This window comes from Crotalus tigris, unplaced genomic scaffold (genome assembly GCF_016545835.1).
Source record: "Crotalus tigris isolate CLP2741 ecotype Arizona unplaced genomic scaffold, ASM1654583v1 scf7180000017550.10884619, whole genome shotgun sequence".
Taxonomy (NCBI): Eukaryota; Metazoa; Chordata; class Lepidosauria; order Squamata; family Viperidae; genus Crotalus; species Crotalus tigris.
Genome location: NW_024096468.1, coordinates 1,160,233 through 1,184,654, shown reverse-complemented (window position 1 = coordinate 1,184,654; position 24,422 = coordinate 1,160,233). Strand labels below are relative to the sequence as shown.

Below are 24,422 nucleotides of genomic sequence, written 5' to 3'. Positions count from 1 at the left end.
GATGTATGGCTCTCAACAATATGGACAGCAGGCTGCCACTATTTTTGTTATAATTGTTATATATGTGTTACATTTTATTGTATTGTTCTAATATATGTTATATATTAAAGCCCTTTTCTTTAGAAAGATTCAGTACTATTAGAATACTGTCAGGAGAGAGATACATTCTCAGCATTTGAACATTTGAAAGCTTTGAGGATTTGAAATATTCAGTATTATATGCCCCGTAAATTGATCCTAAGACCTGGAAGATCAGGTTAAGGACAGATTGTCAAGGAGAAAATTTATCAGTGTGGTTGCTAAGAGCCAACACTGATTTGTTGGCACATAATTAAAAATGGATTGTGGAACCAATAATTAAAAAGAATTTCTTAGTTTAGTTTTCTGCTAGAGTGAGCTAATCCTTAAATATATATTATTCTATTATCGAAAGTTAATAAACAATTTTAGCATCATGATCTATCAGACTATTAATGGCTGATGATGAAAAGATCCTGGGTAGAAAATTGTGGCATGCTGAGACTAATCTGTGCAGTTTTACTCATAGCATTTGTAGCTACTGGTCAGCCTAATGACATTCTGCAGGATTTATCTTCCAGCAAATATTTTTGTTTTGACTTATATTAAAGGAAACTGGTTCATTACAAATACAACTAATGGGCATTGTATGTTGCTTTTGGAATAAGATCAAGTTTTTTATGCTAATAATACCAATATTTTAGTGCCATAAACCATAAATATTTATAAGCGAGCAGCTTTGAAAAGTGTAAATGATTAAAAACTTAGAGTTTTTGAGATTGTGAACACAAACTATTGATTTTCAGAAGCATGTAAATAGTAAACATTCTAATCTGAAGTGTGATGCAACAGATTTTTTGGCTATATCTATGGACCACTTACCAGATTATTATGATTAGAAAGGAAATGATAGTAATCAAATATTTTGGCAGTCTTAGGATTTGTTATTGAAATGTGAATAAAATAACTAGGCAAGGGACATACATGCTGGGAGTTCTGGGAATTTTGGCCCTAAAACATCTAGTTGTAGAAATCTGGATTAAACAACTGCAAACAAATTTGAGAAGAGTAAAGTAGCGGAAGACTTTTAAAATTTAAGATTTAATTTTTCAAACATAATGAAGTAGACTTTGCCTAATATATTTCCCAAACTAAAATTATTATTTTTTCTTGTTCTTTTTCAGGGTTTTCATGGTCCTTATCCCTTTGGACAGTCTTAAAAACAAAAACGGGTATCTTCAAGAAGAGAATTTAACAAAGAACGAACTTTGGAGGGAGAGGAAGTTCTTGTGGCTCATAGAAGATACATCATGAACTTCCTTCTTACTCTCCATATCTGGGATAAGAAGAAAACAAACAATAACTTAAGACTAGTTGTTTCCAGAAAAAAGACAACCCTAAAGTATGCATGTGTGAATGCTGAAATTCAGGAGTGCCGTTCAGTGCTATGAGAGAGAAAAATACACCAATGTTTTGTTTAGAAGTTATTGTCACAGTTAATTAGGTAATCTAAAAGAAATTTTTAAAAAAGATTAAAATGGAGAAGCCATCTCTTTTTAAAAGAAGTTATTTTGCCTACAGAGCAGTTGTAGACGGAGCAAATGTTATTTTTTTCACAACTTTTAAAAGGGACAGCGTGCATTTTTATAGAGATGTGCTTGCTATGAAATAGATGTTTTGCTTAGCTTTTTCTTGGTTGGTGCAGCTGCTATTTGTATGTCAGGTGATATTAATTTCTAGCTGGATTCATAACCAGGTCCATGAATTGTAATGTTTTTTAGTTGCTTTTTAATTTGCTGTTGGCACTATGCAATAGTCATCTGCTTGTTCTTTTCCATTTGATAAACTTGGTCAAGTCCAGTTTCACCATTCACATATAGATGATAAAGTAGAAAGGATTATAATGACAGTGGAGATTTAAGTATGTACATGCTTATATTAGATTTTAAAAGTTTTTCCTAAATAGGTTAGAAAATTGCCATATTCCCATTTTCTTAAATATGCCGTGACTGTTGAAACATCTATATGTCTGTGTCCATTTTGTGCCAAGAAGAATTTTGATTTCTAGAAGGTTAGAGCACATATTATTACTGTTTCCTGGCATGTTTAGATGTAGGAGTATCACATCTTCTCTTCTATAGACTGATAATTGATTTTTTTCCTTTCTTGAGAGCGACTGAGTAACTTAGAATATGTAGGAGAAGGAATCAGCAGCTGCCATTCGAGTAATTTATTTTATCAAATTTCTACTTTAAAACCTGGTTTTCTAGTTTGTATATGAAAAGCTAGTGTTGTTTAAAGTCTACCTATGTGCAACCTATGGAGAATGATAGCCATATATAACTGAGACCAAGCTGTCAAGTTAACAGAGCATGGTCTCTTGAAATTCTTGAGGTTTGCAAGACTTTAAAAAGCGGGCGGGGAGTCTGTGTAATTCAGAAACTTGAACCCAACAGCCATCTGCCAAAGAGAGAAAAATATGCAATACCCCTTTCTTTGATTTCACTCAAAAGACCAAACTGCCTATTTTGTGTTTGAGGGAATGATATAAAAACATATTCTGATGAGGATGTAATGGAGACTATTGCTGGACTCAAAAGTATTATCTTCTAAATTAACTTTTTTCATAGGTTGGTGTAAAGAGCCGTTTAAATATATGATATTCTTGACTACAATCTTGTTTCCTGCCAGAACATATAGATAGCTCCTGCAGAGTCTAACTGACTGAGATCTGAAGAAGCAGGTATTGAAAGATGCAGTTTCCTAGGACTGGTCAGCCATCAAAGACTACTCTTTTGAGGGATATATATATATTTTTCTTGTCACCTAATTTTATTTATCAGCCATAAACACTGGGAGATATCAATGCAAAAATACAAAAGCCCTTACCTTGAAAAGGTAAAGGATGGAGTATGGGTACTGAAGGGCATTTTCCATTACTCCTCAGCCATTTTTCTAACATGGATCTCTAAATATTTATTTTAATCACTTCAAGCAATATATTTTCCAAATTCAAAAAAAGATGTATAAACTGATTGTGTACAGCATTACTCCTGTTTTGTTTTAATTTCTCCCTTGTTATAGGCAAGCACCTTTCTAGCTAGACCAGCAAAAGATTGAGTGACTAGATGGAATATATTTGTGTGTATGTTAATGAGTGAGTGTGTTCTTTGGCAGCAATGAGGGAAATCTTAAAATAAGTAGTAGCTAATCAAATCCAAACAATTTTAGCTTTTTGTTTGAAACAGTTATCCACATATTTCACCCACATAAACATCCAGCTTTTATTGTAAAGATTGTGTACCTTTTTAAACACTGTGCAGAAGGAAGATTGATAATTATCAGCCAACAGCTTACTTGTTGGCTGCCTTTTCTTTTTGGTAATTTCAAATATTTTCTCCTTTCTCAAGTGCTAGTGACATATGAATTGAACAAATCTCTAATATAAAAAAGGCAAAAGATAGCAAAACACTACTTTTGAGTTTCCAAGATTGTTTTCCTCTTCAGGGATGAACTCCCTTCAGCTATGAAATTAAATCTGTGAGTATTTTGTATAAGGGGATGGCCCTTTCAGGGATGGAAATGGGAAGATGTTTAAATTTACTATTCTTCCTTTGATTTCTCTGTCTGATTTATCAAATAGTAAGATCTTAGGGCTCAGGGTATACTTCCTGAGTTATAAAGCCCCTTATGATGATATTGGGCTTATGACAAAATCATGTTGATTAGGTTAGAGGCACCACTTTCATGTTTGAACTGTTAAGGGCATATATCTATCTTGACATCAAGGCTTGTTTTCAGAACCGTGTAATACTTATATCCCAGAACCAACAGGGAAATTTATGCTGTGTGTTGCTTTTTTCCCATTCCCAGTGAATGAACGGGCTGTAGCTTTTAACAGTTGCATGGCAGCAAGAACTAAAAAGGTTCAGCTTGACAAAGCATCATAATTCAGTAACATGAGAAAGCTGTTCTTCTAGAATTGCTGCATGATATGCAATAAAGGCAGATATCTCTTATCAGAAAAATGTGATAGTGTGAGGATTGAAGTTTTTCATGTCATTTCAGTCTATCTCTGCACACTGTCAAATTTGAAATTGGCATGAGTGTTTAGAGTGCAATCCGTGTATATTTGAAAGTTGTAATGGCTCTCAGAATGTTGTTAACTAAAGCAAAGCAAACACTCCCATCATCTTCAAATGTTACAGTATACACACATCTCCTTATTTCCTATAGCATCTGTAGGAGAATGTTCATGAAACAGTTGTTAATGCCGTTCTACTGAAGTGATAATAGTATTTGGTCATGAAGGAAGCTTGAACCTGCTTGATCCATGTCTGTGTTCACTTGCACTTCATTTCTCTTGTGTGATTAGAAGAAATTATGATGGATTCCTGCAAAGAATAAATGCCAGTAATTATAATATAGTAAGTTGTTTTCAACATTTAACCTTTTTTTTAAATGCAAGCTTAACTATAGGCCAAACTGTTGAATTTGAATAGGTGGACAACCAACTTTTGTACCTGGAAATATGACTCCAGCCTGGAATGGAAAATACCCAGACTCTTCACTGGAAAATTGGACACATTTCAAATCCTCTGATTGAAAATAAGCTCTGTCCTCTGGGGTGGGTATCAAGCATGTACCAGCAGACTGGCCTAGGTTATTGCCATTATATGGAGAAAATAATAAGTGCAAAGTAAGGTGGATCCAGAGATTTGGAAGTGTGTACTACTTATCCTTCCCTGTTGCAAATGAACCCCGTCTTGAAACTTTCTAGGGGCAAGAATAGCTGAAGTTACTGGGATAAGAAATGCACGCTGTCCCATGTCCAGGTTTCCATTTTTTTTTTCTCTTGTGTGAATGATTGATACTGCAGCCTGTCTTTATTCTCTCTGGGGGGAGTGCATGTGTAGAGCAGGATGGTGTGTTGCTTTATTGAGTCTGGGAAGAATCCTATAATAGCACATTGTGGGAAAAACAAAGATGCTTTTTCCTTAATGTATAAATGAATATTTGTATGATTAAATTAACACAAAACAATTGTATAGTTGTTGAGTTTTTATTGGTGGTGAAGTTGCTGCTGTAGCATCTGTTCGTTATTTAAGTGATTACTTTTCGTTCTTATTTTCATTTCTTGAGTTATAGACAAACCAGAACTAATCTGAAAATTCATTGTTCTTAATGGAAAATTGTAGTGCAGTTTTGTATCAATATGCTTCAGGATATTCCCTTTGCACCCATTAGCCTTTTTTAAAAATCAAATTGTAAATAATAAAATGATAACTAGCATGCTACAAAGCAAAAACCATTATTTTAACATAGCCTTATTTTTATGAATGTCTTTTGCCCCAGAGATGTTAGAAAATAAAAGTAGTATGTGATAACATCCCTGTGTTTTATTGGAAATATACTCATCTGCCTGGACAAAAGGGGGGGGGATGTGAGAAGAGAGGGTGGAGTAGTAGAAAGTTTCCTGGGATAGCTAAGTTGACGAGCAACTTCTTTGAATTATGAATGGCCACACCTTCCATAACAGTCTGCCTCCCCTATGTAGCTAGTAATGGAGTTCAATAGATCTTATATGCTATAAAATGTCACCTGTTGTTTAAGCTGCAGTATAATTTCCATCTGAGTAAACTATTTAAACATCTGTACAAATTTTGTGCAGCATCAGCCATCGTGACTGGATTTCATAGGTCAGTTGGGATAGACTTTGTGAATGAGAGCTATTTGCAATATTAGAACAGATCTATGCATATTTTTTTAAAAAAAGAACATGATAAATTCAATTGACTGCAACCCACTTCTATTTTTGAATGTATGTAGGTATCTTTTCTGAACGTATGTATGTATATGCTTGCTATTCAAATTTTTAAAAGAAATAATGTGGGGTTTTTTTCCTCCTAACCATTTCTGTGGCCAAGAAATAGGAAATTTAACCGGCTGAACAGCCTTAAAGCTGTGCCTATTCTGATGAATAAAACTAATTGTTTTACTTCAAAGAGGATCATGTCTCACAGAATTCCATTTAGTGCTATGGAGTGCTTTTATTTAAAAAATGTTGGAAGTAATTTTATCATACACTACATTCTAAGTATCTAAACATTGTAAAAGACCTGTTATGAAGCTATAGAAGCAGAGCATCAATTTTTTTTAGTTACAGAAACTAATCTTACATTAGTTTGTGGATACTTGGATAAAGATAGATTGGCTGTATGGGGAATTAAATATGATTTTTCCAAATCCTCAGTGGAAAAAAGAGATCTGAATTCTCAGGATTGTCATTTCATTAGATTTATAGCAGTCCACCCCAGCGGACTCTGATTAATTAGGTTAGCAGCATTATGTTAACTTTAAAAGTTGAAAGGTATGTATGTTTGAGATTTTTGTTCCAATCTTGTTGAGTTTGGCTTTTGGCTTCTGTATTTATAGTAAAAATAATGGATGTTACACAGTTTAAACCAGTGAAATGGGACAGCATACCAGTAAAATCACTGAGTTTGGTTATTCTTGCCAAGAATTTATAAACTACATTGGATTACTTATATAATGGATATTTCCAATATTTCTAATAACTTGTATAACACAATAAATGTGCAGTTTCTGGATGTTTCTGGCTCCTGACAGAGATTCAGAATCAAGTACGCTGACCTACAATCAACGATCAATGAGCTCTATGAGCTCAGTACAAAGCAAGATAAACTATCACTTCTCTTTTCTCAGTGGTACAATTTCTTGTCCTACATTTCTGTATTCTGTTTATTATGATTATTATGCTTCTCTCCTCATTGGTTCAACTATTATTTCTTATTTTTTGAATAGTATCTTCAGGACTGACTAACTAATGGCAATTAGCAAGAGCAGCACACCTAAGGTCTAACCAGCTGCAGGACAGAAATCACTCTTTGTACTGTTGAATATGACGGTTATTAAACAATAAGTATTTACTGCCACTTGCACAGTTCAATAGAGTCAGCAGCAACTGCACCGTACATGCCTGTGTGACAATATTTGAAAGCCCATTTGCTGCATTCCATATGTTACACTTTTGTAAGTAAACATTGCATGTACTCTTACAAAATCATCCTTTAAACTTTTAGAGAAAAGACCCCACTATCTTGAAAACATTCCTGTTTCCTGCTATATGCTAGATATATTGCTTAACTTCCACAGAGCATCTAAGCTGATTTATGTTTCATTTCTCCAATTTACCTTTTGGGTTTTTTTTCCTGACTTGTGAAAATGCTTGCTTGCCAGATATTTGCAGTACTGCAAACTTCCTCCATACAGATAGTGCGCATTAAATTGCAACTTTTCCCATTTGACAAGAATGCCATTTGTAGCAAGACCAGCACTACTTTATGGCCTGCCTAGAGCATTTTCTTTTGGAAATTTCCTTTCAATTTGTTAGCTTTATAATTTATCTTTGCCAGCGCTGACTATTTACTTTTTACTGTTTAAAATTAAAAAGGGGTTTTACAGTACATGTTTTCTCTTCTTATTACAAGATTGGTCTGTGTTTCAAAAGGGGTAAAATGGATGAAATTAACTAAAATTGGACTAGAAGACCTCCAAGGTTCCTTCCAACTATATTATTACTATAATTAGTCATACATCTCTGCAATACATGATCAAGAGGTTTTATTATTTTGCATTTTCTTACCTTAATTGCAGCGTAATTTTCATGACAACTCTTTCTCTCCTACTGGGATGATGGGAAATATACTAGTGAGGTGCTACCCGGAAGATAGGTAGCATCAATATGAACTACTAAGCTACTCCTGCAAAACAGGAGTAGGGCCAGTGTGTAGGGCTTCTGAAAGTTTAAGGCCCCAAACCTTCCATCTCTGGTCTCTGTTGTACTGATGCCTTCCATTTTCATATTGTAAATAAAAGATTCACCTCTCACATCAAAATTAAAGGTTGAATTTCCAGAAAAGTGATCAATTTTCTTGTTAATCTTTTTCTTAAAAAAAAAAATCAGTCTTCAGTTATATGTTACTATATGTTTTTCTGCTTGTAGACTGCTTTACAGATTTTAACATTGATGGTACACTAGCCAAACACATCCCTCTTGTATTAGCATATTTTTTTTAGAATAGTTGTCCCACTCAGCATATATTTAAAATCAACAGTTTTAAAATATGAATGTGAATGTTGAAGGTAATACATATATTTCATTGACAGTGTGTGAAATGATCGAGACTACAATTATGAACTCTCATCAGAACAAGATGAATTTGTGGTCAAGGAAAAGAATTGTCTCATTTTTTTCATTGTCTACTCTTAATTCAATTTCAAATTTTGCACAAAGGCAGATAGATTCTGTAGTGTATATTGGATTTAATGAAACACAATGGACTGATCTTGAGTCTTGGGTAGGTCCAGGAATTAGAAGAGGGCATGAATTTGTTTTAAAATACTAGAAGAAGTTTCATCTTTTTTTAAAAAAAAAATTAAAAGTAGGGTAATGCAAACTCACGGGTTTATCCTGCATAGGACTTTTACATGTTTCTTAATACAGCTAGTCCTTGACTTAATAACTATTCATTTAACAATGATTCAAAGTTGCAATGGCTTTAGAAAAAGTGATTTACAACCCATGCTCTTAAGTTACAGTCGTCACACTACCCCCTCAGTCATATGATTGCAGTTTGGCCATTTGGCAACTGTCTTGTATTTATGACGGTTGCAGTGCATTGTGGTCACGTGGGCACAATTTGTGATCCTCTCAACCAGCTTTTGGCCAACTCAATTGGAGAAGCCAGATTTGCTTAGCAGCCGTGTGATTCAATTAACAACCATAGTGATTCACTTAATGTCTATGATAAAGCTCTGGTAAAATTAGGTCTGATCACATGATGACTCACTTAATGACCATATTACTTAGGGATTGAAATTCTGATCCCAATTCCCTGTACATGGATCTGGGTCTGTATATTCAACCTTATTTGTTGTTCATTAAAATTCCACTTCATTTTCCTAACAGGTGTTTCATCTCTAACAACTACATGGCAGGCAAGTACAAGATGAATTGTTACATAAAGAAAATAACTGCCTAAAAACTCGGTGCAGATAGGTGAGAATTTTATATGGTTTGCATATTTCTCCATAAATCAAATGAAAATTCCTGTTTAAAAGTTAAAAGGTTGACAAAAGAGAACTCATAATTCCTGGTCTTTAGTTCATGGATACCTTATGGGGAATACTTGCTTTTCTATTTAATCAGAGAACAAGTATAGCTTTAGAGAACACAAAATTCCTAGCTATGCTTTGAAATGTGTGGTGAATGGATTATGTGACATTTTCCTTTTCTCTTCACATTACTTGTTTGCTTTCAAAATTGTTTGCATTTAGGGTTGCAACCTGTCAGGAGTTCAGACCCAGGCAATCAAAGCACACCTTCATTATTATGCAGTATTTCGATCAGGCAAATAAATTGTGCTATCATTATGATGGTCTTGTTTTAAATGAAGGAATGGCCATGACTTTTACATAGTTTGTACCATGGGTGTGGTGCAGCAGGAAAAGGCTAAAACAAATAACTACCTAGTGGAACAGTGCAAAGAACTGAATTTAAATATGAAAAAAATCATTTAGTTTTCCACTATAGGCAATGTAATGATTAATGCCACCCACAGAGAGGAAAATCTTATAGTTTAGCTATATTTTTTTTCCTGGTGCGCAGGAGCCCAGATCATGAAGTTACTAATAACACCATCCTACTCCAACTCCTATAATAAATGCTTGTTATTGTACAAAAGCTAGGTTTGTCATAAGTTTTATTAATAAGTGCAGTGAATATTGTTTGCAGTAGAAGCAAGAAACTAAATTCCTGTTTCCACTCAAATGGCAACTTTTCCTGCTCAGGGAACTATATATCAGGGTCTTTCCCAATTGCTAATGCCTAGAGCCCCTGTTCTGTAAGCCAGATAAAAGGAAACTTGAATCATTAAAAAAAAAACCATTCTTCTAAATGACTTTGTTCCAGAAGACAACTTAGATTTTCTGAAAATATAAGGTGTATTGTTGTGTTATTTCAGGATATACTGTATAGATAGGTGAAGATGATGTATATTAGATGTTCCACATCACTTTCAGTTATATGAAATATGTACATAGAAAATCTTTACATTTGGGAGAAAACTGGGAAAGTAACTTGTATTATTTTAGTTCTCTGCACATAAAAAACTTTTTTATATATAAGAGCATTCAGTTCATGAACATATATTGGAAATAATCTTTCCTTCTATCTTTTCGGGCATTAGAGCATTTTCCACATAATTTGTCCAAAGTAGAATTTCAGCCTGGTCATTTGTATCTCAAGTGAACTCTGGGTTGATTTATTCAGTGATTCATTGGTTTGTTTTCTTGGCTGTCCACAATATTCCCAGGAGTCTTCTCCAACATCATAGTTCAAAGGTGTCAATATTCTTCCTATTCTGTGTCTTTTGCTTCCATAGAGTATCATATAGAATACCATTGCTTGTGTTACTCTGATTTTTGTAGGCATAGACATATCACAGCATTTAAATATTTTTCCAAAGCCTTCATGGCTGCTTTACCACATGCAATTGGGATATTTTCTAGGATTTAGGATTAGATCTAGGATTTCTAGGCTCCTATGATAAAGGATAAATGAACAATAATTAGAAACATTATTGAGCAGAGCAATTTAGTGATTTCAGATGTGTCCTGAAATGCTTTAATGTAGAAACTACATATAATCACAGCATTCAAATACTTCATGCTTTTCAATCCTTACTTTTGGGTTAGAACACACAAGTATGCCATGGTGATATACAAAATGATTTGCAGTGGCACAGTTCATGCACTAAATCCAAGGTAATTTACAAGTGGTTTGTTTTTGGCTTAAGAGTGATATTAAAAAAAAAATTCTAAGTCAGAAAAATGTATGGTCATTTGGGACAAGAACTATACAGGTAGCCCTTGGCTTACAACCATTCATTTAGTGGCCATTAAAAGTTACAGTGACCCTGAGAAAAGGACCATTTTCCACAGTTACAACCATTGGCAGCATCCCCATGGTCACGTGATCAAAAATTTGGCCACTTGGCAACTGGCATGTATCTATGTCGCTTACATTTCTTAGGGACATGTGATTATCTTTTGTGATCTTCTGACAAGCAAAGTCAATGAGGAAGCCAGATTTACTTAATAACTGTGTTACTAACTTAACACCTGCAGTGATTCATTTAACAACTGTGGCAAGAAAAAACGTAAAGTGAGGCAAAATTGAACAACTGTCTTGCTTAGCAATGTAAGTGTTGAGCTCAGTTGTGATCATGCATCAAGGTCTACCAGTAGTTTGAAACCATAATTTGTTCATCTTTTGGTGCTAGTTTATGTTCCATTCATTCTAGGTATTGGCAGAAATGAACAATCTATGAGCAAGTCATGATCACTTTTTTCTTCTCTTGATCCTGATTTGTTTTTTGATTAAAGCAAATCTTGACATTATACTATGTGACATGTATCATTTCTGATCTATTAAATAAACTAGTCTGAAATAAAGTGTCTTGTCTGTTTACTTAACATTATGTCCAAGTAAGAATTCAAATTGCCTCCAATCTGAAAGCATTCTTCTGTATGGAAAACGTTATGCTTGCTAACTTTATGCATTGTACTAATAAATTGTACTAATAGTCTTCCAAAACATTGTAATAATGATTATTATATCTTATATTTGTGTAGGCTTTATTTTTTCTATAATTGATCCAAGCACAATAATCAAAAGTCAGAACTAAACCATTAAGTTAAGTTGGTCATAAAATCCAAAAGTATGCATATTCATAATGTTAAAACTTTCTATATAATTAGTTTATATTAAAAGGTAGCATTCCAAGAAAAGAAACAGAGTACCAAGAGAAAAACAACCATTGCCTCATCCATTAAAACTATTCAAAATATCATAATTCTAAAAGTTTATATAGTTTATGGGTCATAACTGGCCTAGACCAGAAAAAACTTACCCATTATATTAAATAGTTCTTTGGATTCTAGCCTTGCTTTATTTATGTATCAGGCCATTCTGCCATTTGAGAAATACTGTAGCAAGAAATGTATAACATAGTACTGTTTTTATTTATGAACACTAGGAGTATAGCCAGTTGTCCTCTTAGTCCTTAAATTAGCAGAAATATATGTTATCTTGGTGCTTCAATAGCCTATTGTATCAGGTGATTCTGTCCTTACAGTTTTATTATAGGACAAGTGAAGGAAAGAATTTTAGGCAGATAAAGGAAAGTTTAGCCACCTGTTAAGTTAACCAACTAATAAGTTACAGGTGTGGAGGTATGCAATGAATTGGACTACTTTTGGATATGAATGTAAACCTCTTTCTAAAGAATGGCAGACCCACTAGATAGATAGATAGATAGATAGATAGATAGATAGATAGATAGATAGATAGATAGATAGATAGATAGATTGATTGATTGATCACAGCCTTAAATAGAGACCAATTTCATGGCTTCAACCATATCGTCAGTGAATCATGCTAGATTTTGTTCAGAGCAAAAATAATGTTGAGAGGACAAAGAAAATGCTCCCTTAAGACTAAAAATGTTAACTATGACATTTAGTGATGGACTGGGAAAGAAACATATGCAATATTGTAAAAATATATCACATAAAAATGGTTCCTGGGACATATTCCTGCTGCAATACGGGAATGTGAAGACGAGTCCAACAGCATTTTCAGTTCACACCCAGGACCAGAAATAACCAAACTCCCATTGGAGTGAGCTTGCCTATAAGGGTTTTGGTTTTTGTCATAAAAAACTTACTTCTCCTTCAAAAATCTTAGATTAACCATTTCTAGGACCTTCTGAACTGCCTCTTTTTGCAAACGTGAATCGCTTTGTTCTCAAAGATCTTTATCTTCAGTGCTCTTTCATTTTTATTGTTAGCTTTTGTTTGTTGGATCATTCTAAGCAAACATTACATTGCTTCTCAAGCCCACCTGTGGCTGTTATATAGAAATCCTATCCAACTGTCAAACCTCCAATTGCCAGCCTGCTTTAAGAAAGTTGGGATAATATGAGGTTTCTCGGAAAAACAGGTTTTTCTGTGCAACAGAACTATCATGATGCATGCTTTCATAAGCACAGCTGGTAGACACCAAATGAGACAGAAGCCTGGTCTTGCGTGCATCTGTAACAATTGTAATTCTGATTTTAAAAATCTAGTAAAAAAGTATATTTTTGTATATTGTGGAAGAGAAAATGATGATGAAAAGAGGTAAGCAGTAGAGGGTTGCTTAGGAGATCTCGAATAAGGATAGCATGCATATATAATTCATAAGTAAATAACTGAATGTCTGATGTGTTTGTTGAATCCCAGTAAGTTGTCATTATCTAGCCCAGTGGTTCTCAACCTGTGGGTCGGGACCCCATTTGGGGTCGAACGACCATTTCACGGGGGTCACCAAACAACGCAGTCCGCCATTTTTCCCCCCTTGTCCTTAGCTGTGCTACTCCCTTTTATTCTATTGGCTTTTGAAAGCCAATAGAATAGACTGTCTTGAATAGAGTCTAATTCTATTGGCTTTCAAAAGCCAATGGGAATTGTCCAGGCTGTCTCTGCCCTGCTGAGCCCGCCAAAAGTCCCATTCTGCAAACGGTGCTGCACCAGTTGAGTAGTCCTTGACTTACGACTGGTTGAGTAGTCCTCGACGTACGACCGGTTCGGGGTCACAGCATTAAAAAGGTTGAGAACCACTGATCTAGCCTTATTCTCCTCTTTGTTACTCCTACAACAGTATAATTTCCATTGTCAATATTTTTGTCAAAAGCTGACCCCAATTAAAAACCAACTGTTATGGCTCTATTAAAGTCTGCCTTTCTGATCTATGACTGATCATTGTTAAACACTGTAGATATAAGAAAAATGTCTATGATGGTGCCGTGTCTACTATTTAAAAAACATCTTGGTTATCAGATATATTGGGCACTTGCATACATATAGTGCACTTGCATATAGTGGTGCTTAAAAGTTTGTGAATCCTTTAGCATTTTAAATATTTCTGCATATGACCTAAAATGTGATCCGTTCTGCAGCCTAAAAGTAGATAAAGAAACCAATTAAGCAAATGAACCAAAAACATTATACTTGTTCATTGATTTGTTAAGGAAAATGATCCAAAGCTACATAGATTTTGTGGAGAAATGTATATGAATCTTTAGGATAGCAGCCCCCAACCTTTTTGGCACCAGGCACCAGAAGACAATTTTTCCATGGGTGGGAGGGGCAGGAGGAGGATCGTGCAACCTAGATCCCTTGCATGCTCAGTAGGGGTCACACTCCTATGAGAATTTAATGCCTGATCATCTGAGGTGGAGCTGAGGGAATGATGCTAGTACTGGGGAGTAGCTGCAAATAGAGATGAAGCTTCACTCACTTGCCTGCTGCTCACCTCCAACGGTGCGGCCTAATTCCTAAAAGGCCATGGACTGGTACCGATTCATGGCACAGGAGTTGGAGATCCCTGCTCTAGGATTATCAGTTCATTTCAACAGGAAATTACTTAGGTGTTTCAATCAATAGGTTGAAAATAGTGTATGATTGTGAGAAGTCCCGTTTATTCAAAGGACAGAATTCTGAGTATTCACGATCAAGTCTGATCTTTACAATACAAGTATGTGGAGGTGTGGCATACCTTAAACAACAATTTCTGAGAACCACTGTTGATGTTTACTAGGCTGAAAAATAGTTACAAAACTATGTCCAAAGAGTTTGAATTCCACTATACATTGTCAGGCAGATTGTGTACAAATGGAGGCAATTCAACACCACTCTTACCTTTCCCAGGAGTAGTCGAACAACCAATATTACACCAAGAGCAAGGCCTGTAATACTGAACAGCTGAACAACAACTGAACAATAAGACCGTGCATGGTGGGGTTGCAAGGAGAAAGTTACTGCTTTCTAAAAAGAACACTTCTACCTGTCTACATTTTGTGATAATCCCGAAAGATACTGAAAGAATGTTCTCTGGATAGATGGGAATCAAATATAACTTTTTGGCTTGAGTGAAAAGTGTCAGTTTGGCAAAAGGCAAACACTGCATTCCAGAAGCAGAACCTTATCCCATCTGTGAAGCATGGTGGTGGCAGTATCATAGTTTCAGCTTCTAGATTAGGATGGCTTGCATCACTGATGGATGGATGAATTCTGTATTGTACCAGCAAATATTACAACAAAATATCAGACTATCTGTCTATGAACTGAAGATCAAGAAAGAGTGCATCACATAGAAAGAATGATCGAAAATATAGAAGTTATACAACCAAAAATAGAAAATGGTTAATTCAGAAGAAAGGTAAAGTTTTGGATGCCCAAGTCAAAGTCCCTGACCTTAATCTTATAGAACTGAAATGGGCAGTTCATGCAAGGAGCCCACTAACATCCCTCAGTTGAAGCTGTGTTGTAAGGCGGAACGGGTTAAAATGCCTCCTAGCCAATGTACAGGACCAATCAGCAGTTATGGGAAACATTTACTGTAATTATCCAAGGGGGGCACATCAGTTACTGAAAGCAAAGATTCATATTTTTTTTTTGCACACAAATGTATAGCTTTGGATCAATAAATCAATGGACAAGTGTAATGTTTATGATTTGTTTGTTTAATTGGGTTCTCTTTGTCTAGTTTTAAGTTGTTTGGAGAACATATCACATTTTTGGTCATGTTTATGGAAAAATTTTGAAAATTCAAAAGGGTTTAACAACTTGTAAGCACCACTGTATGTAATTCAAATGCACAGATATGATAGTAATTTTAGTTACTGTTGACTGTGACTGAAGGAGAAACTTTCAGTTTTAAAAGATTGAGGAAGGTAAAGGAGGCACGCCTCTACAAACAGATATTAGTATAACCACTAGAGGGAGACATATACATTTTGAAGAGCAATGGTTATGGGATGGTTATCTCTCCAAGGAAAGAAATATAGTGGTAGAATTAAAAAAAAAAAAACTACATAGAAATAGACATCATCTTAATTCAGCATATTTCATATTGAATTGAAAAAAAAACTAGTTTTTTCTATTACAGGAAAATTGGCCAGGTATTCTATTGCCCAAAGATGTAAATTATTACATATTTAATGCATAGTCTACAGCAGCGGTTCTCAACGTTTGTGTGACGGCGACCCCCGTCACACAAACGTTATGTGCATGCGCGGTGCGCATGCATGGCGGCGCCCCCATGCGCGGCGCGCATGCGCGGTGGTGCCCCCGGAGGGGAGAAAATGGCGGATCGCCGCCTTTGGCGACCCCCAAAAAATGGTCGATCGACCCCAAATGGGGTCGCGACCCATAGGTTGAGAACCGCTGGTCTACAATAATTCTAAGTCATTAGTTTCTGTATTTTCTAATCTTATGATCATCCTTCTTTTCCTTCTTGATTCCTGAATAGACACTATAGAACACATCAGAGCTTTAGTGCATCAGCACTGGCATAAGTTGGTGACTTATGACTGAATGCATTACTTTTCCATCAACCCCCTTGTATAAATACTCTCTTCCAAAAGGTATAGACAATTGAAACATTTCTATAAATCTACTTGTAACTATATATGGATTAATCCTTGGTGTTTTTGAATTCAATATTAATAGAATTTAGCACCATGACATTGCCAAGATAGTTCTGGCTATCTTCCACAATGTGTTGGGAACCTGGTGTACTTAGATCATTTGGTTGTTGTTTTTCCCCCCTCTTGTACATCTCTCATAAAGGTCTGAATTGATGATAGCGTTTTAGAAACTAATCCCACATTACATTGACTTGCCAAATCAAGCTTTCTGTTGCTTGGCCAGTTAAGCAACAAATGCTTGTACTTTGATTCCAGTTTGCAGCAGCTGCCAGCAATTCCATTTCTCACATAGGGTATCTGTTGTGGGCAATGGATGTACTAAAAGCTGCAAATGAAATTTGCCTGTTACAATAAAAATAAAACTGATGCAGCACATGTTGCTTTTTATTTGCATCAGCTAGTGAAAAGATTGTAAACAAAGTCCTTCAGTTACCTCAACTGATTAAGTCTGTGGAAATTGAGGTTTACATGATTTGAAGTGGAGAAATATTACCTTCCCCAGGAGTGGTCAGCCAAGCAAGATCACATCAAGAGCAAGATGTAAGGTCTGAAAGAAGTGCTCTGAGCCTCTCAAAGGCTTCTCTTGCATTGGTGAATGTCATGACTTTCCCAAAAAGAAAGCTGCTGCCCATCTCCAGTTTGCAAAAGACTATGAGGATAAGCCAGAAGGCTGTTGGAAGAATGTACTGCAGACAGATGAGACCAAAATAGAATATAATAGCATTATATTTGGCAGAAGGCAATCATCACATTCCAGCCTAAGTCCCTTACCCCATCTGTGAAACATGATGATGACAATATCATGGTTCGGGTCTGCTTTTCTACCTCTGGACCAGGATGGCTTGCATCATTGATGGATTTATGAATTTTGAATTGCACCAGCAAATTCTACCACAAAACGCCTGACTATGAACTGAAACTCAAGTTATACTGTATAGCAAGACAATGACCCAAAACAAAATAAAAAGAGTTCAACCAAAAAATAGATCCATCAGCATCCCAGAGTTAAAACCATTCTATAAGGAAGGATGGGCTAAAATGCCTGCAAACGATGTGCGGGACTGATCAACAGTTCCTGGAAATGTTTAGTTGCAGTTATTGTTCCCCAATGTGATACATGAGATTTTGAAAGCGAGGGTTCACATATTTTTGCCACACACAAATATATAGCTTTGAATCATTTTTCTCAGTAAATCAATGAACAAGTTAATGTTTTTGACTCATTTGTTCAATTGTTTTTTCTTTATCTAATTTTAGGACATGTGGGGAACAGATAATATTTTTAGTCATATTTATGGAGAAATACTGAAAATTCAAAAGGGTTCACATTTTTTTTAAGTATTGCTGTATATAGCAAGGAATTCCCTGGGTTAAAAAAATAACCCCCTTGCTATATCTAAAAAGCAAGATTTGGCCTATAAGAACTACATTTCTCCTTCCCTGCCCAGAAAAACACGTGTAGGTGTAGTGCTTCTTCAAGTGCAGCAATAAAACATTTCCTGGCTATCTAATCAGCACTATTTCCTATGGTGTTTATTATGGCATGGTTTCCTCAATAATCTCAACAGCTGCAGGCTGGGCTGTGACTTCGGTCTTAAAACAATAAGTTCAAGCTGATTTCCAAAGAAAGCTAATCAGCTGCTTGTCATAATTTACAATTCACTTCAAATATGAATCAAATATGCAAGATTTCTTTCAACAATTCTTATGAAGAAGGCCTCCACATATTTGCCAAGATATGTCAATACTGGTTAATTTGACCCTGTCGCATTTGAATCCTGACTTTCTCCTTCTCTTATAATACTGGTGATGTGCTTTTCTATTTTCCTGCAACCTTGTTGCCTTCCTCAGCTTCTTTCTGCATGAACAGCACAATACAACAATAAATTTTATTGATTAGTTGTATGACCATATCAAAAAACTATTAAACCAGGTCAGAGAAAACAGCAAGACATATTCATAATTAAATAGTTTTGGAGTCAGTCTCAATCTGTTCTAGATACTCTATACTCTTCAAAATGGCCTTTGATATAAAAACTGCAGTCTTGTTAGTGATAGACAGATGCATTCCCTGCCCTTTCTGCATGAATTTATACCTTTTCCTCTTTATTTTTCTACTTTTTTCCATTGTATGTTCTTCTCCCTTCCTCTCTTGCTGATCTTCCTTCATTTTATTAATATATTCTTCTTTTACCTCATCATACCTTTCTGGTATGATCAACTTTTTCTGGAGCAGCATATGAGTGAACTACCCATTATCTTATTGCAGTGGTTCTCAACCTGTGGGTTGGGACCCCATTTGGGGTCTATAGAATAGACTTTCTTGAATAGAGTCTAATTCTATTGGCTTTCAAAAGCCAATAGGAATTGTCCAGGCTGTCTCTGCCCTGCTGAGCCCGCCAAAAGTCCCATTCTGCAAACGGTGCTGCAAGTTGTCTGCAGCGAAGGCGAGCTGTCTGGAAGTTTCCACCCCTCCCTGCTGAGCAACTACTAAAAACATAAGTAAAAGAGGGCCAGGGGTGGGAGGTGAGAAGCCGGCGGGTGTAGGGAGGGTTGCTGGCATGCGTGGGGCCCGGCGGGTGCCTTACCTCCCTTGGGCTGGGCCAGCTGGTGGCCCAGCCGGTGGTTGGCCTGCGCCGTCTCTGCCGCTTGCCAGCTATGCCTTGGCCGGCGCCGGGGGCGGCACCATGCATGCGCGGCACTCCTGGGCAGGGAAAGTCCTTGACTTACGACCGGTTGGGTAGTCCTCAACTTACGACCGGTTGGGGGTCGCGGCATTAAAAAGGTTGAGAACCACTTTCTTATTGCTTCTCTAGCTATCTCTTGGTTATTAATCCATTCTTATTTTGGATCAGCTCTAACGATGGTTGTTTGCAGGAATTTTTCCAGGGATTGAACGAGCAGAAAAGTGCATACTATGTTGCAATGTTAGGTCACCATTTGTAGTAGATGTGGTGATCTTAGATAATTATCAATGAATCTGTGATCCATCCCTGTGGGGATAAATCTCAAAGGATTTAATCCTTTAAATGCAGATATGCTCTTGTTGGGTTTAGAGGGGGCTATGTTTACTTAAGAAGTAAATGGCAAATTAAGAAGAGATGGCAAAACTACACAGAAGAACTATACAAGAATGAGCTTAACATCCCAGATAACCACAATGAGATGGTCACTGATCTCGAACCAGACATCCTAGAATGTGAAGTGAAATGGGCCTTAGAAAATCTGAGCAACAACAAAGCTAGTGGAGGTGACAGTATTCCAGCTGAGCTATTCAAAATCTTAAAAGACGATGCAGTAAAAGTACTACACTCAATTTGCCAGCAAATTTGGAAAACTCAACAGTGGCCACAGGATTGGAAAAGGTCAGTTTATATTCCAATTCCAAAGAAAGGCAATGCCAAAGAATGTTCAAACTATTCATTGCACTCATTTCACATGCTAGTAAAGTTATGCTTAAAATCCTACAAGATAGACTCCAGCAGTATGTGGATCGAGAACTACCAGAAGTACAGGCAGGATTTCGAAGAGGCAGAGGAACTAGAGATCAAATTGCCAACATACGCTGGATCATGGAGAAAGCTAGGGAGTTCCAGAAAAACATCTACTTCTGCTTCATTGACTATGCTAAAGCCTTTGATTGTGTGGATCACAACAAATTGTGGCAAGTTCTTACAGAGATGGGAGTACCAGACCATCTCATTTGTCTCTTGAGAAACTTATATGCGGGTCAAGAAGCAACAGTGAGAACTGGACACGGAACCACTGATTGGTTCAAAATTGGAAAAGGAGTCCGGCAAGGCTGTATACTGTCGCCCTGCCTATTTAACTTATATGCAGAGCACATCATGAGAAAGGCAGGCTAGATGAATCAAAAGTTGGAATTAAGATTGCCGGGAGAAATATCAACAACCTAAGATCTGCAGATGATACCACTCTAATGGCAGAAAATGAAGAGGAACTAAAGAGCCTCTTGATGCGGGTGAAGAAGGAGAGTGCAAAAGTTGGCTTGAAACTCAACATTAAGAAAACCAAAATCATGGCATCCGGCCCTCTCAATTCCTGGCAAATAGATGGGAAAGAAATGGAGGTAGTGACAGATTTTATTTTTCTGGGCTCAAAAATCACCTCAGATGGGGACTGCAGCCAAGAAATTAAAAGACGCTTGCTCCTGGGGAGGAAGGCTATGGCAAATCTAGACAGCATACTAAAAAGCAGAGACATCACCCTGCCAACAAAAGTGCGTATAGTCCAGGCCATGGTTTTCCCAGTTGCAATGTATGGCTGTGAAAGTTGGACCATAAGAAAGGCTGAGCGCAAAAGAATTGAGGCCTTTGAACTATGGTGCTGGAGAAGACTTCTGCGAGTCCCTTGGACTGCAAGGTGTTCAAATCGGTCAGTCCTAGAAGAGATCAACCCCGACTGCTCTTTAGAAGGCCAGATCCTAAAGTTGAAACTCAAATACTTTGGCCACTAATGAGAAGGAAGGACTCACTGGAGAAGGGCCTAATGCTGGGAAAGATTGAGGGCAATAGAAGAATGGGACGACAGAGAATGAGATGGCTGGATGGAGTCACTGAAGCAGTAGGTGTGAACTTAAATGGACTCCAGAAGATGGTAGAGGACAGGAAGACCTGGAGGAACGCTATCCATGGGGTCGCGATGGTTCGGACACGACTTCGCAATTAACAACAACATGTTTACTTGAAGGCTGAGAATCAGAGTTTATGTATATTCCTGGATTCATTTCTGAACCTAGATGTCAACTTTCAGTAGTTGTCTGTGGCTAAGGCTATTGTATAAGTTCTCCCATTCCAAATTGGATCGTATTGTTGTCAGAATTGGGTCTAGGACAACTCGATGCAGCCAACGTGTCATGGCCAACTCACCACAGGACAACTTGCAGTGGGACATCAACACTGTATTAATCATTTCATTCAGGTACTTTTATTATTGTGATCACATTTTCATCAAAATTATTATAACTCTTGTATTTCTGAATTGACTTTATTTTATTGTTGGCAACAGATCTGCTGAAATTAATTTAAGTTTTGTACTTGTTGAATTGTCTTACAGTGAGTTGGTCACACCGAGTTGTCCCATTCCATGGTGACATGAGCTTAGTTACATATTCTTTGGATTAGTGAAGTTTACTCCACTGCCAAAAAGAATTCAGAAACATTGGCTGACTCCGGTACATAATAATGTCCCCAACCTCTAATCATGTTTAATTATATGAAATTCTGTCTCCCTTATTATAACTATTTCACTGGGTATTATTTGTTTCTGAGGAAACTTCCTTATGAATAAAGTGGAAGTGAACTTGTAAAAGACCTCATTCTTCCACGTGAAACTATCTGAGCTTTAAGAGAGGTCCTTTACTGATTCTTGCAATGCTCAGAAGTACTGAGGAACAGTCCATCCTCAGGGATGGAAAGCTCTACCATGAAAGGTCAGTTACTGGGTGCTCTAATGCCCTTCCACGGTAAGGGAACATTTAGAAAGGGTTTCAGTATTTAAATGGATAGGTCAGCTTAGGTAGTCTTGATTTGGTTATTTGTTCTTCTTTGTATTGTCTGTTGTTAGCTGCCACAGCACTATGTTTGGCTAAAAAGGGGAATGTAATTCTCTTAGCTTCTCAACTCCAAGACCTATATTAATAGGAGGGAGTCCAACACACAAGATGGCCTATAGCCATATTTACAATTTTATAGTCATACAATATATACATCTCCTATCTTTAAAAGATTGCAATATTTTTGTAATCACCTTAAAGCCCTTAAACCAACTGAGAAGATTATAACAGAGGTTTCGTGAGAGTTTTACTCTCAAAGTATAGAAAACTAATTTTATATGCTCTATTGCTAATTCATTTTGTGAAAATAGCCTCACTCCAGGCTTTATGCCAGAGAGGATTAGACAGTCTTAATACATAACTTTCATCCGGGCATAGGTTGGGCATCTAAGAAATTGGTAGATCTATCCCAACTCCTCCTCCTTTAGGAGAAAAAAGCTTCCTTCTTTCCAAGGTAGCAGAATAAACTTAGTTGAAATGGAATCTGAAGCTGAGGGACAAGATGGGAAAGAGATGACTAGAAACATTCTTTTTAGCCTGTAATTAAAGTGAAATTTCCAGGAAAAAGGGAATTTCTAGGTAATAATTAAATAAAAAAGAGAAAGATTCAAAGAAACCTATTTTTTTAGAGAAATAGAAAAAGCTATATTTTTATTTTCTTTAATACTGAATGTTTTTGTTAATAACTACTTAAATATTTTTATATTCTCTCTTTTCCTACATTTAAAAAATAATGTTTGATTTTATTTACGCCTTGAGGGATATTAGAGCAGATTGCTCTAACATTACAATCATGATAAACTAGTAGAGGAATCATTGTTTATATGAAAACTATCTTTGCTGTAGTTTAATACTGAGTCAGGAATTGTGCTTTCATGAAAAATAATTTTTTTTAAAAAAATTTTAATTTAAAAAATATATTCTTAAAATCACACATACACATATACAATTATATTATTTTATTTGTATAATGTAATACAATAAACAAAAGTTATTTTAAAAAAGTAATTATACTTTTATTTCTGCATTTTTCATTATAATAGAATTCTGTTTGTTTGACATTAATTCCCAGGCATATATTTTTCTGAACTCTTAGTGAAATATATTAACAATTCTCAAGATAAAATAATCTAGCAAAAATAGCTTTTTAATCCCTTGCTCTTTCTGGTTTATTACTTAATACATATACAGAATTCTTAATTATATGAAATTTGAGGGTTTACATTCTAAAATTTGAATGAATCCTAGAAAACTCAGAAACCCAACAGATTTCATCAGGTTCACATTATATTGAAACAAAGTATAAAATGGTGGGGGAGAGTTGCTGGTTCAAAAATAATTCTTTGTAAGAAGTTGAAAACCATATAAAGGGCACCCTATTCCCATCCTTCTTTCTATTTTCATAGAGTTTGTAGACTTGGGATTAAGTTTATATTGACAGAGCAAACATTTTACTGGCCTCCAATGAACTGTTAATAAAGAAAGTTAGAAACCTTATAGCACCTTTGCTTTGCAACATTAACTTAAAAACTGATGAAGCCAATGTTTTTGACTGGAATTAGCACAGGAGTTGGTTAGAAAATGGAATCATTTTAAAAGTAAATTGTACCTGCTCTGTGTATCTGAAAACCTGAGTGCTAGATTTACAAGTTTCAGTATGGAACATATCACTTCAGTCTACAGGAGGAAATACTATTAAATATGCAGACACAAACCCACATACTATGCAAAAAAAAAAGCTGCCTATATAAAAATGGGACAGCTCGTGGCAGAATCAACCTTGTTTATAAGAGGGGAAAATTCAAACTGAAGTACAGTACACTTATTATTTGGGGCTAAGGAAAATGAAAAAAGCTTACATTGTTTTTTCCAGAATTTTTCTAAAGCATTTTCTTCTTCTTTTTTAATTCTACGGTTGCATTGCGATTAAATGATATATCTGCTTAGAATAAATGCTGCAGGTGCCATAGGATATTCATGGATTCCTTGGTACATGAGAAACCAAAGAATGCTCAGGAAGCCAGATTTAAGATGTCAGGTAAGCAAATTATCTTCCCCTGCGATAAGATTTACAGATGTGTTTGTCTTATAAATGCAGGAAAAAAACAACTCTAAAAACCCCAAATCCCCATCCTAATGGTTAGGATACTAAACTCTTCATTGAACACTACCCGCTGTGGAGGAATGGTTGGTGAAACTTGCTGAGATGCATA

General features: G+C 36.1%; 1 protein-coding gene and 1 long non-coding RNA gene across 2 annotated transcripts in view; one reads left to right on the top strand and one right to left on the bottom strand.

The window, feature by feature from the left end:
• The window catches only part of ILRUN (inflammation and lipid regulator with UBA-like and NBR1-like domains), a 44,155-nt gene extending 39,094 nt beyond the window's left edge, over positions 1-5,061 (top strand). The window contains exon 5 of the mRNA XM_039339037.1: positions 1,203-5,061. Within this exon, the coding sequence (XP_039194971.1) occupies positions 1,203-1,238 (36 nt within the window). The 3' untranslated portion in view covers positions 1,239-5,061. The remainder of the gene's footprint in view (positions 1-1,202) is intronic.
• Positions 4,770-11,601, bottom strand: LOC120306235. Its single transcript, XR_005556210.1, has 2 exons — positions 7,649-11,601; positions 4,770-7,590 (listed from the first exon to the last, which is right to left on the bottom strand). It is a non-coding gene; the product is annotated as an uncharacterized LOC120306235 (long non-coding RNA).
• Between the last annotated feature and the right edge of the window lie 12,821 nt (positions 11,602-24,422).